Here is a 15,785-nt window from a genome sequence, read left to right as displayed (position 1 = left end):
ATATATTAGAGATGTGCCGATCAGGTTTTTTCCTGCCGATACCGATCACCCAGGAGGGCCTATCACCAATACCGATCACATAATTATTATTTTTTTAATCATAAGCACTACGGTTACATTATGTGGAAAAAGGAACCATGAATTCACCTTAATTTAGATAAAATTTTTAAATAGCTTTTTCCAAGAAAAAAACAAAACAGGCATTGTGCAAATTGTACTGCTATCAATAATACTATCTTTAAGACTGAAAACATATGAAGGCTCTGAAGCGGCTAAATAATGCAAAAAGTCAAAATAAAACCTCTCAACATTGCCAAAAGATTCAAGTATAAAACTTAACATTCAAAGGCAAATACAGGTTCCATTACAATAAACAATCCTGGATTACTGAATGAAAACTTCCTGATAGCATGGCGGCTAGCTGATTACTGCTAGTTCTGATTGGCTGTTTCTGACGGAGCGGAGTAATTATGCAGAACAGGGAGGAGGCAGAGGAGATCGATTATTTTTTCAGAGATGATTTGTCTCATGTTAGGACAGCGAAAGTTTTAAAACGTATGTAAAATGTATTTTTTTAGGTTAGATGCTGCAGCTTTAAACAGAGGTTCAGTGTGAGAGTCACTACCAGGTGGAGCAGAAGCGGCGCTCCGTCTGTGAAATATTACTACCTGTAGCGCATAGCAGTGGTTCAACAGCGAGAGCAGAACCAGCGTCTTACAGTGCAGCTCGAAGACTTAAATAATTTTGCGGGTTATTTGTTTAGCTTTCTGACCGTCATGCTAATCCGGGTGAAATTAGCCGATTATGATCGGTGGCCAATTGATTGGCACATCTCTAATATATATATATATATATATATATGCTAACAAAAATCTGAGCGATTAATTGCCTAAAAAATTAATGCGATGAACGATATTGTTTCAAGACCTTTTGACACTGATTTAATGGAATGACTAATAATGCATGCGATTTCCTGCCTTAGATAGATACACTTTATTTTCAAAAGAACACATAACATTGGAACCGATAAACTAAATAAACAAAACAACCAAAAGCAAAAATAAAATGTATTCTCAGGCTCCATTAACAAAAAACGTACTTGAATAAAAACTAAGCAACATAAAGCCAAAGTGGAAATAAATACTGCATTAAACCAAAAAGAGTGCAGATTATGAAGTCTGTATACTATATTGCCCTTCAGTAATCACTAGATTTAAATAGAGAAGATGGGCACATTCGACTACCTAACGCAGTAGTTCACACTACACGATTTTTTGCCCCAATTTTCCCCTTATGACAATCTTAGAACGTTGGCCGATCTAGGATTTTTGCTGGTGATTTCGTAGCTGATCATCCTGTAGTGTGTGGTGTGTTACGGTAGATTGTCGTGGCCGCTCCGATCTAAATCAGGGGTTTAACGCTGGGAGTTTAACGCTGAATGTGACAGGTAGCCAATCAGAAAGAGCGGATTCTCCTCGCGCTTTCTGAGGGGAAAATACGGAGGGGAATCCCAAACAGCTGACCCGAAGTCCAGCGGACATTGGAGATGACATGTGGAAACAACATTAATATTTGTTCAACATTTCGTGCAAAGAATATAGAAATAACAAGGGGAGGAGTTGGAGCCAAATTGCTACCACAGTTGATAAACCCGGTAACTTTTCAGCTGTTCTTTGTTAACGTGACATAAATAGTTTATAATAATTTTTATTCAGTCAGGACTTTACGCTGACTCTAGCCACATGCATCAGGTAGATTCTAGTAAAGCATTGATTAATGCCTGGTTTTAAAATTAGTTAACTGGACTTGTAGCCATTATTTTGTGACCTTGTGGCTGGACACCACACGGCACGACGAACCCGATCGAACCGTTATACCTAGGATTTCTGTCAGCTAATGTGTGGTCTCTGAGGTTTTGAAAATGGGCCGACAACACGTGTAGTGTGCGCTGGGCATTACACTAAGGAAATGAGGAAGGAGGGTCAGTGGAGAGCACCGAAGAACCTTTTTTCATTCAGTGTCATCAACAGAAAGAAAAAAAGGCAGGAAGAGACAATAAAGACGATAATTAAAATGAGGTCGATAGGTTTAATTTATCGTGCAATTAATTGATTTATTGTTTATCGCTGTAAAAAATCCCAATATAATGTTTTTTTTTTCTTTGAACATTGTTGCAGATACATAGTTGGTGGTAGGAAGGGCTTCTTTGGGAACCTAAGATGCAGCAAATTGTCACTGCAGGCACTCATCAGTTCTACAACAGCTACATTCATCAGTTGGGAAACATTATTTGACATTTGAGACGTATCTCGGGCCAAAAGATCTAAGATTCGACTTAGACTTGTGAAAATGATTTTTATATACGCAAGCACATGAAAGGGGACTAACATGTTCAATACTGACCACGCAAATTGTGGCAACATGTCTTGCTAGGTTGATGCAGACAAAAGCAGGGTGTCCGTGCATCCTTAAGAAGTCTTAAATTCATGTCTCTTAAATTAAGACCTTAACATGTCTTAAATTAATTCAAGAAAATGTAAATTGGCCTTAAATACGTCAATCACGGGTCTTAAATTTGGTCATGGCAAACCTAATTTAGTCTCATATATTCTATGTAGCTTTTTTTTTCTTAGGTCTTTTCTATCAGACAAAAGTTTGAATTGCTCCAGATATCTTCACTCACTGTCTTCTGTGACTCAAGGCAGTTAAGGCTATCGGTAACAAGCTGCTAATACTTGCTAGGTAGCTAGCCATGAGAGAAACACAAAGCTGCTGACAAGAGCCATTAAAAGATTCCAGAAACTTCACCGTTTTAGTCCCCTGCATTATTTGTACCTCTCTGTTGTGATGAAGGTCTTGCATTTTATTTAATTAGGGTCTTTAAAATGTCTTAAAAAGACTTAAATTTATTTCTGTAAAACTAAGGCCTCAACAGTCTTGAATTAATTGAAAGACACATGTAAGTTGGTCTTAAATACCTTAATCAGAGGACTTAATTTTTTTCATAATGGTATCTAAAAGGTCTTAAAAAGCCTTAAATTTGTTTTGGCAAAACCTGCAAAAATCCTGATTAGACCAACAGGTAATCAGAGTTGACTTTAGTCAGGGAAAAATTTATTGTAATGATGCTCTCATCTGGACACCTTTAATCTGAATTCCACGGGACGATCCACAACCATCAAGTTGGGTTTATTGCTCTACATATTGTTTAATACTTTGTACCTTTGGAAGAAACTATTCCTAGGAAAAGTAAAAGATGAAAACAAAAGGGACCAATACCAAGTATCTGGGCTAGCCTGTTGAAAGTTAAACCCACAACTAGGATTTTTTTCCCCTAAAGCTGTCAGTCCTACTCCTGCTCAGATTGTTCTCATCAAGGAACAGGATACAGCGAGATTCAGAAAACGGAGAGGCTGATGTCGGATCCAAAAAGCAGCCGTGGTTCTTTACTGATCGACATTCACAGTCTAAAGAACAACACTAAATAAATTGGTTCTGACTTGTGAGGCTGCACCTGGACGCTCGTGTAAAATTCCCCTTCCTATAGGCAGCGCCGTACATATTTGACAAACGGTTTCTGCCTGCCAAACCTGTCCCAACAGAATGTGCCGAAAAAACTATGAAGAGAAAGTTGAGAAATTCTTATGTTTCACAATGGAGACTTGATGTAGTGAAATATTTGGTGTTAAATCATCTGATGATACCAGCACTTGACCTTTGATAATTTTTTTTGTTTTTTCTCTTCGTCTTGGAAGGTTTCGCCCCTATTAGCGGCATGTGCAGTAAGTACAGGAGCTGCACCATCAACGAGGATACAGGGCTGGGCCTGGCTTTCACTATCGCTCACGAGTCTGGACACAAGTATGTTTTTAAAAAAAATGTCACAATGAATTTAATTAACTCTTGTTTTAGATGTAAATCATTCTGCATTTGTGAGGCTGTTAAAATACATCTTAAAGGGGCAGTATTATGTAAAATCAACTATTTTGAGCTTTACATCATGTTATAATGTTATTCCCTCTTCAAACTCATACCTGGAGTGTTGCCTCGATTCTTTGATGCATGTTTGAGAAATCCTTTCATTCCCAAGGCAACCATTCATCAAAGCGCCTGAATGGACCTAGCTCCTCCTTCAAGGTTGGAGCTCCTCCGCAGAGCTGCAATTTCCAGGCTTCCAGTCCTCCCCATCAAATCACCCATTCAGCTCCTTCAGACTAGTCAGCAGCAATTAGCAAACACCTGGTGGTACTGCACATCTGCTGAGCTCATTATACCAGCTGCTTCTCAGTCCAACACTGGTAAAAATGTTGCTAAAGTGTTAATAGAGGAGTCATGTTGTGATGACTTCCTGAAGGCGGAGTTTCAGAAAGAGTGGGAGTTTCTTAAAGAGACGGAGGCCCAATTTCAAGGTGTTAAATTACAAAGTGAAATATATTTTAAGTCATATTTGATATATTATAACAACTGACGGTTACTTCATTGTGCTATAAAATGGCACTATGTGACTGGAAAACACGTAACACTGCTCCTTTAAGAAAGACAAAACTGGACCTGTGCTGGTAATGAATTGAGGGAATCAGTATTAAATGGGCATATTTACAGAAACAAATGTCCTCTAAAGGCATAACATTACTTGAGAACAGATATTTAATTTTGCTGTGTGGAGAAAATAAAATGTCAGAATGTTTATGTATGTAACTGTATTTTCCTAGTCAGAGCTCAACTTAATTTTTTTCTGTTTGTAGTTTTGGGATGATCCATGACGGGGAAGGGAACCCTTGTCGTAAGACAGAGGGCAACATCATGTCTCCCACTTTGGCTGGGAATAACGGGGTCTTCTCCTGGTCCACCTGCAGTCGGCAGTACCTCAGCCGCTTCCTTGGGTAGGCTCTACGACTTCAGTTTAACTTCGCCGCTGTTGCTTTTTTCATATTTCTGATGTTGCTCGTGTGCCATCTGCTCACCAGAACAGCCCAGGCATCCTGCCTCGGAGACGAACCCAAACAGATCGGTCAGTACAAGTATCCCGAGCAGCTTCCCGGCCAGCTGTATAACGCAGATACGCAGTGCAAGTGGCAGTTCGGATCCCAGGCCAAGCTATGTGGCCTTGATTTTGTAAAGGTAGTATCTCAGTGCTTTATTTTTTCTCTTTTTTTAACACTCGGGAGGGAAAAGGTAATTAGTTACAGTCATTTTCACTGCTTGCACACTTTTGTGAAAGCAAAGCATGCAGTTCTTGTTGTGCTACAACTAAAAATGTAATATATATGATTAGGATTTAATTGGTGTACAATTGTAAAGCTGAAGGAAAGTGACATGAAGTTTCCAACGTGTTTGACTAAAAATCTGAAAAGTAGGGATGCACCGATATGAACAATTGTTGCCGATACTAATATGCAATTCTAACATAGCCGTTATGGCCAATAACTGATATTTACCAATATTGTATATATATTTATTACCTACCAGTTTGGCACAAAACCACCGTCACATGATTGAACAAAAACCACATTACCAACACACACCTCTTTCCCTCAAACAGCGTCAAGGTGGAAGTAAACCATTGGTTGTTAATATCGGCCCAATTTTATTTAGCAGACTGATATGTATGTTAATGTCAATATATCGTGCAAAAGTGTGGCTTGAATTTGTATTCAACCCTTCCTCAATCATGGGGATTCCTGCAACCTATATGCGGAAAATCAACAGATCCCAGCAGTTTTTCGCACTTTTGAGTTTTTGAGTTCATTGTAAGTTTTCCATAAAAATGGTGAAATGGTTTAAGTGACTGTTAACTCCCAGTCCGTGATCGATTTGGCCAGTAACAAAAAGTCACATTTATTGTCGTTCAAAAGGGGCAAAATTACAAACTTTGCTAAATTCGTAAAATTTCTTGCAAATTTTTTAAAGTAGCTCCACAAAATCACAGAATTTTATTTGCAAAAACGTTTGCAAAAATCCTGGAAAAGTATGAACACTTTTACTCGGGACCTTAGCTCTGAACTTTTACTAAAATATCCAGATCTGTGATCCATATAATCATTCGAGGACTCCTGAAGATTCATCCGTCATTTTTACAACCTGAAGTCTTTGGAAGCCCTGATGTCAACTCTGAGCTTTAAACCACGGCTAATTAAAGCGGCCCTCTGTGAGCTGTAGGGAAAATAACCTATAGAGGCGGATTAGTGCTGTTTTCATTCTGATTTCCTATTCATGTGTCTCTTTGTCCAACTCGAAGGTCCACTAGACCCTGCTGTAATGAGAAACAGCAACCTGTGATCATACAGGAGCTTAAACTGTCTGCTCTGCAGCTCTATAGCGCTCCAAACTGGAACCCTATTATTTATCATGATCTGGAAACCTCCCACCTTTGAGCCCACATTACAAACATTGCCCGCTCACGCAACCGCCGCCCCTCGCCCACGATCGCCGCTTTGACATAAGCCTTTACAATCAAAGTGCATTGAACGTCGTTCATTCACATGCAAATTGGAAAACAAGCATTCCTCTTGCTGCGTTGCTGGGAAGTTGACTCCACTAAACCGTCCATCTGGAGATTAGCACACGTTCATGTCGTCCCCTGATCGTCGCCGCGTCTCCTGCCGTCGGCCTTTCTTAGACGCGTATGAGACGGTGGGTGGCAGAACCTTATTAAAGCTGGATTTGGGGCACCCCCGTTTCCTGTCCTGTGTTGGTTTTGCCGTCACCCAGCTGCTTGATGTCAGCCGAGCCGAACCGCGTGAGGACAAAGAATCAAACAAGCAGGTCTATTTTGGTCCCGTCACTCCTTCCCGGATTGTTCCTCTGTCGCAGCCGGGCGAACCGCCAGCGACTGTCGCCTGTCTTTCGACCCCAGATCTTCTCCTGCGCTCACCCTGCCTTTGTTTTGTCGGGTCAGATGACACATGCAATTATAGTCGCTCTTCATTAAAAACGTACATTGATTTGGTTTGACACCGAGTCTTTGTGGAGATGCCTGGTGTAGGTGGTGGGGGGCCTGTTGACAGGGTTTGGTGTGTTTGTGTTCTGGTTGGGGAACAATAAAAGTAGGTGACATTAAACAGGGAAGCACCGATCCACTTCTTTCACTTCCGATACCAATGTCTACATCTGAGGTTTAATATCGGCTGATACCAATCCAATACAGAAAAACTGCACTGAATAAATTTTTTTAAACACAGACAAAAATGTACTGAATTACGAATGTATCTGATAATTATGCACCAGTACAGCACACTTAATTACACCATTAGCTTATCAAGCTTGGTCAAACACTATAAAAATAAATGATAAAGAAACTGAAATGTACAAAATCAATAGGCTGTAAAAAATAGACTGCAACAAAATTTCTTTCAAATGGTTCAGAAAGTGCAAAGGACTTCTAGATATAATGTTGAATAATTAATAAAGCCTGACATCGCTCAGAGCACAAAGAATAGAATTAGACTGAATAGATTCATTCTTATGGTCTGGGCACACTGTCACCAAAACCCAATTTAGAACTTTTTTTCAATATTGGGGCCAATACAGATATTAATATCAGATCTAAGATTAAAGACTGCAGCCAGCTATGTCTTATTTTGGAATAAATGTCAAATTTTTTTTTTGTTCAACAGGACATCTGCAAGTCTCTTTGGTGTCACAGAGTGGGACATCGGTGTGAGACCAAGTTCATGCCGGCTGCAGAGGGGACCACCTGTGGTCCGGACATGGTGAGCATCCACTTGTGAAGGATCACTTTTAGACATTTCTAGCAAAAATCTTCTAACATTTTTGTCAGAACTTTAGTAATTCTGACAAGTTGCATGTTAGTGACATTGCATGTTATAATCTAACCTGTTAGATAATTACCAGGTTGCAAGTAGGGCTAAAAGAGAGCAAACATTTAGTTAAAAAATGGCATCTTAACTCGGCCTGTTCATCAAACTTAAGTCCTTAAAAAGAAAATAACGTTTTGTTTTGTTATTTTTTGTACGATGATCACGCTCTAATGAAAGAAACGTCTTAAGTCAATTCAGTTCTGTTCTTCTGTATCAGATCGGTATCAGTCGATACTAAACCTCAGATATCGGTATCGGAAGTGAAAAAAGTGGATTGGTGCATTGCTACTTATTTTTTTGTAACTTTCTTTTTTTGTAAATTCTTTCTTGATTTTACTTAATTTTAATACAGAAGATAAACAACACATTCAACAACTTGCTTGGTAACAACATTTACATCAACTATTTTTCTATTTAAATGTCCTATTTTGCCCATTTTCTATCCATTTGTAATTCTGAAAGTTTCAATCTGTATGTCAGTTTCTCCATCCTAGACATTTCGACCACTATTGAAGTCCATAGGTTCCTTGATGGTGTTTCCACTTTCCTTCAGATTTTCAGTATTACTTTCTTTGCTGCCATCAGCAGCATTTTTACTAAGCGTTCATCACTTTCTTGAATAATACCCTCCGAAAATACTTCTGGTCTTACTGGAACTTCAAAACATTACTCAAGATATCACTTGATATCCACATCTTCTCCAACAGTTCTGTTGTGTTTTTGAGCTGATTGCTTTTAAATTTTGGTGTTATGAGGCTCTTCCAGGCAAACTCTCTTCATGTCCAACAGAGTCTGCACATGCTCTGCCATTTTATATCCTCGCTGCATCCCTACCTTACCGTATCACTTCCCATCTACTTTACAATCACGCGCCGCTCAAGCACCAGACCGTACGCTGAAGTTTGCGGTTGTAACGTGACAACATGTGAAAAAGCGTTCAGGGTATTGTAAACACTAAGCCCGACCTTATTTCAAGTGTAGTAAGTCGATATTTTGACAAGTAGAAAGGTGGTGATGTGTGAGAGTGGCTCTTGGCTTCGGTCAGCTGGGGAGTCATGCACAATGGATGTGTGTTGTGCATGTTTTGGCTGTTGCTGCAAAAAAAAATTAAAAAGAGGGGCCTGGGTGTCCAGGTGTAGTGCTGGGCATTTGTCCAACTCCTGAAACCCAGACGAGACACCCGAGCGCCGATAAGTATGAGCTATTTCTGTCCTCTTCTCCATTCTGTTCCTCTGGTCTTTTTCTTCCAGTGGTGTCGGAGGGGTCAGTGTGTGAAATACGGCGAGCACGGCCCCAGGGCCATCCACGGCCAGTGGTCAGCCTGGTCCCAGTGGTCGGACTGCTCCAGAACCTGCGGAGGAGGCGTCATGTTCAGAGAACGATCCTGCACCAACCCCAGGTTCGTACGCACACGCACCCAGACGGTCCTGTTTGATTATGAAGCAGTTAATCACATCCACTTTCACTGCTCCGAAGCCGATTAGGTTGCCAAACAGATGAGGAAATAATTCATCCTGTCACACAGCTGACAGGAAAAATCTGACTCGCAGTTGTACCAGAAAGTCATTGCTCAAGCCCCTTTTGTCACTAAAGCGTTCCTTTTATGAACACCTGAAAGTCCAGACTGAAGATCTGACTCTCAGAAAGTCTCCTGATGGAACGCTGACTTCAGAAAAAAAGAAGCGTTCCATCAGGAGACTTTCTGAGAACTTGTTCACTCGCAAGTACAAGTCCAGGTCGGATCTGAGAAAGTATGTCTCCCTGTTAGCCAAGAGCTCTGTGAGCGTCGTTACAAGAACAAAGGGCATTGTTAGCTTTAATGTTGTGTTGCACAACAGATGTGCAGTACCTTGTTGGTACAGAGTACGCATCTAGATTTATGCGATGTTTCAGATCTTTGTCTCGGGGTCAAACAGAGTGACAATCACGAAAAAGTACTAGATAGATTGCGCTCCTAATGAGTTCTATTTGTGGGTATTTTATAACAACCAAGACTCACATTAGTTAAAATACTTTATGCTATAAACCCCTGATGTATTTTGTTGGGATTTTATAGGGAAAGAGCAAGACAAATTAGCATAGCTATGCTTAGCAGATGTAAGAAAGGATACACGGTTCCGATCTTTTTACAACTTATAATCTGAAACACATGGTGTGCATTTGTCAATACTTTGTAGAACCACCGTTTTGCTGCAATTACAGTTGCAGGTTTCTTGACGTACAAGAAAATGTTGTCCATTCTCATTTGCTCATTTTTGTCTGCAAAACAGTTCAAACTCAGTCAGACTGAATGAAGATTAAGGGGAGATGTATTTTTTATTGCAGACTACATGAAAATGATGCTGTTTTTCCAGCGCTAATGAGCTAATAGCAGAGCTATTTTTTCCCGTAGCGCTTTAGCATTCTCGCTAACTTCATAAACGTTTAGTGCACTTAGGATCAACTAGGCAAATTTTTCCAGAGAAATTCTAGAGTGCAAATTTTCTTGACTATTTTGTAAACTCTCAGTTCAATAAAGTTTGACGTTTTGGTTATCAACTGTTCAGCATTCTTCATGTAGCCAAATGGCTATATTCATGTTACTCTCTTTTTTTCATTAAAAACAAGAAACACAGACACGAAAAACACATACAGTACAAGTAATAATCATAAGTACAATATCTAATGCCTTCATAGAACTTGTAAACTATAAAACTAAAATTACATTGCTTGATAGTTTTAATCTTTTAAAGTCTTTCCTGGTGCAGTGTTTTAGTGTTAGACAAACTAATATTTATGATTAGTGCTTTAGGGTTAACATTTTAGCAGCTAACTTTTTAGTTAACCGTGCCTACCGCTGTATTCTTCCACTTATTTTTATCTTACCCAGTGAGTGGCTTTTACCACATTTTGATATTTTTGATTTGCCAAGATGATGTGAGCTGTTTCAATTCAGGTTCCCATAAATTCGGATTTCCTAATTTTGTCCATTTTAACACAATGCCTAGTAATGTACAGGCTTTCTACTACATCTTTCTCTTTGGTTCTCTTTACCGCTGGGGCCGACAGACTGATGGGGCTATTCTGTCCATCTCAGCCGACTCGTCTCCTAATCCCCGTGAAGGATCAAAGACGCTTTCCGAGGCTGGCTGCTTCTCATATGATACACATTATACACCGTGACTGGCAGACCGAAAAAGGGCCACAAAGCCTTCTAAACCGGGTTAGCTGTCAAGTCCATTTATCATTCCTGTGGCGTTAAACGGAACTCCGCAGGAGAGCCTGCTGACTGCAGCTGCTAAACTGTGAGTTCTGGGATCAGCAGGACAAGTTGGTGGACGGACGATGGTGAAGGGTAAACGTAAAATCCAATGAGGCCAAGTCATGATATCATTGTAAAAGCTCTGGTGGTTTAAAACCATGATAAAATAGTCATGGAAAAAAATAGGACACCCCATTAAATACGAGGTTCCTTTCCTTTAGCCACCTACCAGTCTCTGACTTCGCTTTGTCGAAGGTTTTGTCCCATTTCTCACTCTGACAGCTGTGAGATGTTTTAGGCGTTTTTTCAGTACAGATCTGGGCTCTGTCTCCATTCCAGGACCAATTCTTTTTCAGCCAATCATTGGTTGATTTACTGGTATGTTTTGGGTCCAGCTCCCATGTAAAATCCACGGCGAATTCTGTATTGTTATCATCTGCCAGCTCAATGCTTCACACTTGGTATGTGGTCCTGAAACAATGGATTTGATTAATGTCAAAGATGTCCTCTGTTCTGTTGTCCAGAAAATATTTTGTCCAAAGAACATTGTTGTATAAGTCCTGGTTTTTGTCCATGCTCTCTCTGGTCAGTCTGATACTCGTCTTTTTCATAGAGGTTTCCTCTTGTGTCGTTTGATGTGTGCCGTGACTTTCTGATTATACCTGCATGCGATGTCATACCGACATAGCAGAACCCGCTATTTGTCCTGTGATGGCATTTTACAAATTTTAGACACTTCTTTTGACATCCTGTCATCTGCTCTTAAGGTTTGTTTGGCATTTTAGCAGATGTTTTAAAGGTCCTTCACTTGTAGACGGTGGCAGTTCACCAAAAGACGTGTAAGGTGCACAGCAAACATCTGAAAGAAGGTTCTTGGTCAGATGAGAATAAGATTAACCCTTGTGTTTAGAAATGGGGTCCAACCGACCCCACACACGTAAAACTTGTATCATTTGCCACAGTCCACTACGTTTGCCTCAGTCCTCGCACACACAAGGGTTAAACATTTTAACCAACACCAACAACCAACAACTATGACGAAGATTAATTTGCACTGAAAATTGGAAAACCGTTTACAATACCTTCATCTTCACAAATACGGACATTTTTCTGTTGTCTATTACATGAAATCCATATAAAATAAATTACAGAATGGACAGTTGTGCGTGATAAACTGTCACTGTAAAATATGCCACTTTCTGAAGTGCTGTATTTTAATTTCTATGCCCAAAGACCACCTTTCAGGTCAAACACTGTCAATTTATCTCTCGTAAACAAACCTGGGAGATTAGCAGGTTCATGAATTTGACCCAGCTTTGTCGGGAACACATTTTGTCAACACCTCCTTTTAGCAGTGGCACATGACGACTCTTACTTGGACCCTGCTTTAGTGGAGCTTCCCAGTCGTCTTCTAAAGCTCTTTGCTGTTTTGGGGCCATGGAATGTGGATGTATTAGCATGTGTAAGAAGTGGAAAATCCTGAGAGGGACCGGGAGGGAGCAGGTGAGTCACAGAGAGTGCAAGAGCAGACACGATGACCCTTGACCTACAGGGGTTTCCGCTTCTGTCGCCGGGCAGATTTACCAGGCTACTGGGACATCTAAGCACCCTTTTGGGGTCATGAGGTTTGCACACTTGAAAACTTGTTGAAGGCAAAGAGGATAAGGAAGAGAGAAGATCCAAGAAGTTTGGCAAAACAAGAGTCTGGAATCAGGAAGGAGGATCTAACGCTCCTTTCTGATCAATTGAGCGCTCTAATTAGGAGGACTTGACTGATGGCGTATACGGGGGAGTCCCCCACTAGCCAGCAGTAAGCACCTTACCATATGGTTTGTGTTTGTGTGCGGCTGAGTCTTAATAGGATCAGAACTATGAAAACCAGGGCCAAATCTCCCGTCTCACTAAAGGGAGGAAGATCGGCGCAGAGCAGGTATCGCCCATGCTTCCAAACCTTTCAGCATCTCCATCACCGTTGGCAGCAAAGACCTTCTGTGATCGAGTCCAGCTCTAAATGGATCCAATAAGCAGCTGAGTTGGAGGGAAAAAAAACATACGCTGTCATCCTGAATGTGTGCTTCCCGTTGCTGTAGACACAGATATTTCAGAAAATTAAAAGGGCTTCTCTTTCTTGTCCTAAATATTTTTTTACAAGCAGTTACTTTTTATTGGACACAGTGCGGTTCCCCAGGCTGTGTGGGTGTTTATGTGCATGTGCAATCCACTTTAGTAAACAAGAAAACTCAATTTTCTCTGTTGGTGGTTGTTTGAGAATGCCTAGCAGGACTGAAGAGGGCCTGGGAAGTCAGACATGGCATCCTGGTGTTTTCAGACAAAAGGCTCCTGCCATTTGTCTAACAAGTGGTGATTTTTCAGATAAAAAGAGCTGGTATGCATTGCTACGATACTTCAGATGAAAATTTTTCTCTTTCTTTTTTTATCAACCGCTGATGAATTAAGTAAACAACTTCTGAATTACTGCATTCACATGCTTGAGTCAGAACAATTTTAAGATTGAAACTCCAGAGGTTTAAAGTAAAAAAGGTTAACCGTTTCCTAACAGACTATACGATTGTGTAGACGTATACCGTATGTCCACAAGTGAGAATATTCAATACTCCCAAGTATTAATTTTCTTAATGTTCTTGACAATCACATTTTTATTCATTGTTACAAACCATATTTTAGTAGATTCCAAAAGCAATACCAAAACCATTTATTTAGCATATATTCCTGAGTTGTCAGTAACATCCTCTCTTTTCTGTAACCCAATCATTTTGATTCAAGTTGAGTTAGCTCTTCATTAATGGCCATTGGCAGACTGCCAGAAATGCATTGTTAATAAAACTTGTATCCCCAACCCAGGCCCCAGAACAATGGTAAATTTTGCCCAGGCTCGACTCGTCTCAACCAGCTGTGTAACACCAGACCCTGCCCTGCCAAAGCCTTGGACTTCCGGGCCCAGCAGTGTGCCGAGTACAACAGTAAACCCTTCAGGGGCTGGTACTACAAGTGGAAACCTTACACCAAAGTGGACGGTAAGGTGGTCTGTTGAGGAATGACATGCACTTGTATTGTTCTTTTACCTTGAATGTACAGAGAGTTCTACAAAGCCCAGGGCCTACTCTTTTATGTTCTGTGTTCCTCTGTTGGTCCAAATCTCTTTTCTAAAGTGTTTACTCCTTGTAATGCCAAACTCTACTGTCTCAATGATCAGAGCCACAAAGCTGCAGGAAACTATAGCTATGGGTAATGTGCATGGGAAACATGTAGCCACCTGTACACTCAAACAAGGGGAAGGATTTAAAAAAAGGAAGCCTGCAGGCCAGCTTTGTTACACAGAGAAAGGAGAGAGAGAGAGAGAGAGAGAGAGAGAGAGAGAGAGAGAGAGTGTGTGTGTGCGGTTAGGAAGAACAGCGTGTTGGCTGTCATCCCAGGCCGGTTTTAAACTGTTGATGAATGGAGGGGACCATGTGGAGAGGAACAGATTCTGAAATGCTTAATAGGACGCTGGGCCAAGTCACCTTCACCATCATTTGTTTTAATCAGAGGCGGCTGTAGAGGCCTCTGTCTGATAACTGATCTGAATTTTTTTTTAAATAAACCAATGAGCCCACCAGAGTTGCACAAAGTGTTTCTGTCATTTCCATTTTAGTCCCCTGGAAAAGCTGCTCAGATTCTGCAACAGCAAAACTCACCAGGTCTTAGAAGAACTTTAGTGCATTTACATGTTCTTTCTCTTCCCTGCAGAAGAGGACATCTGTAAACTGTACTGCATTGCAGAAGACTTTGACTTTTTCTTTGCCATGTCCAGCAAGGTGAAAGATGGCACCTCCTGCTCTGACCATAGAGAAGGTGTCTGCATTGACGGAGTGTGTGAGGTAACTTGGTTTAATGTTTTTTGGGGGGTTTTTCTGCATAGGGTCGGATACAGGTTGAACTGACCCCATTTACAGTGTTTATTATGGGCTATATGGGTGGTTGCCCAGGGCGGTATTAGAAAGGGGTAAGATCCTCAAGAACTAGAAAATATAATACATCTTATCTGTCATGTTGTGCCCTGAACAAGTTTGCTACTACTTGTATGCACATTTTGATTGGTCGAGGGCATGGCAGAAGGAGGGGCTTGTCCTTCCTTCAGGGTATTAGTGATGGTTCTCACAATTCCCATAAGGGCCATCACTGATTGGCCCTGTGGACTCATTTCAGGTTAGATAAAAAAATGTCTACCTGTTATCCAAAATTATGTTTATATATAGTAGTTCTAAAAGTACAGTATGGGAAGTATATATTTCAAAATCTGTTGCACATGTCTCTGTGACATGTCCTGTTCAATTTTAGTTACGAATGAACAAATCTTTTAGAAGGGAAACCCTCCCCAACACACACACACACACACACACATATATATATATATCAGTGAGGTTCATAGCTGGTGAGGCACCGACTTAATTATAATCGGATTTACAAATCTAGACCCCTGCATGTTATTGTTTACATAAGGAAATTTCGCGCACGCGTACAATGCTGGAGGGCAAAAAGACTATTCTTTAACGTGATGCTTAGCCGCGCCGCAGAATAATTCCGTTATCTCAATCAAACTTAGACAGGTAGATATTATTAATTTCGTGCTGTGCTTAACAGCAAAGGGAGAAACCGTTAAAGTACAACTCAAAACCACGTTTTTCTCGCTCTCTGTATCAGCGCAGCTACTGTATGGCTATATA

General features: G+C 40.6%; 1 protein-coding gene across 4 annotated transcripts in view; it reads left to right on the top strand.

Moving 5' to 3' along the window:
• The window catches only part of adamts18 (ADAM metallopeptidase with thrombospondin type 1 motif, 18), a 108,717-nt gene that overhangs the window by 72,283 nt on the left and 20,649 nt on the right, over positions 1-15,785 (top strand). For all 4 annotated transcript variants that reach the window (XM_017304163.1, XM_017304164.1, XM_008404874.2 and 1 more), the window contains 7 exons: positions 3,756-3,861; positions 4,746-4,883; positions 4,968-5,121; positions 7,617-7,712; positions 9,071-9,219; positions 13,924-14,096; positions 14,809-14,939. In XM_017304163.1, the coding sequence (XP_017159652.1) occupies positions 3,756-3,861; positions 4,746-4,883; positions 4,968-5,121; positions 7,617-7,712; positions 9,071-9,219; positions 13,924-14,096; positions 14,809-14,939 (947 nt within the window). The remainder of the gene's footprint in view (positions 1-3,755; positions 3,862-4,745; positions 4,884-4,967; positions 5,122-7,616; positions 7,713-9,070; positions 9,220-13,923; positions 14,097-14,808; positions 14,940-15,785) is intronic.

This window comes from Poecilia reticulata, linkage group LG3 (genome assembly GCF_000633615.1).
Source record: "Poecilia reticulata strain Guanapo linkage group LG3, Guppy_female_1.0+MT, whole genome shotgun sequence".
Classification (NCBI taxonomy): domain Eukaryota; kingdom Metazoa; phylum Chordata; class Actinopteri; order Cyprinodontiformes; family Poeciliidae; genus Poecilia; species Poecilia reticulata.
Note: the sequence above shows the minus strand (reverse complement) of the source record. Positions and strands in the feature narration are given on the sequence as shown.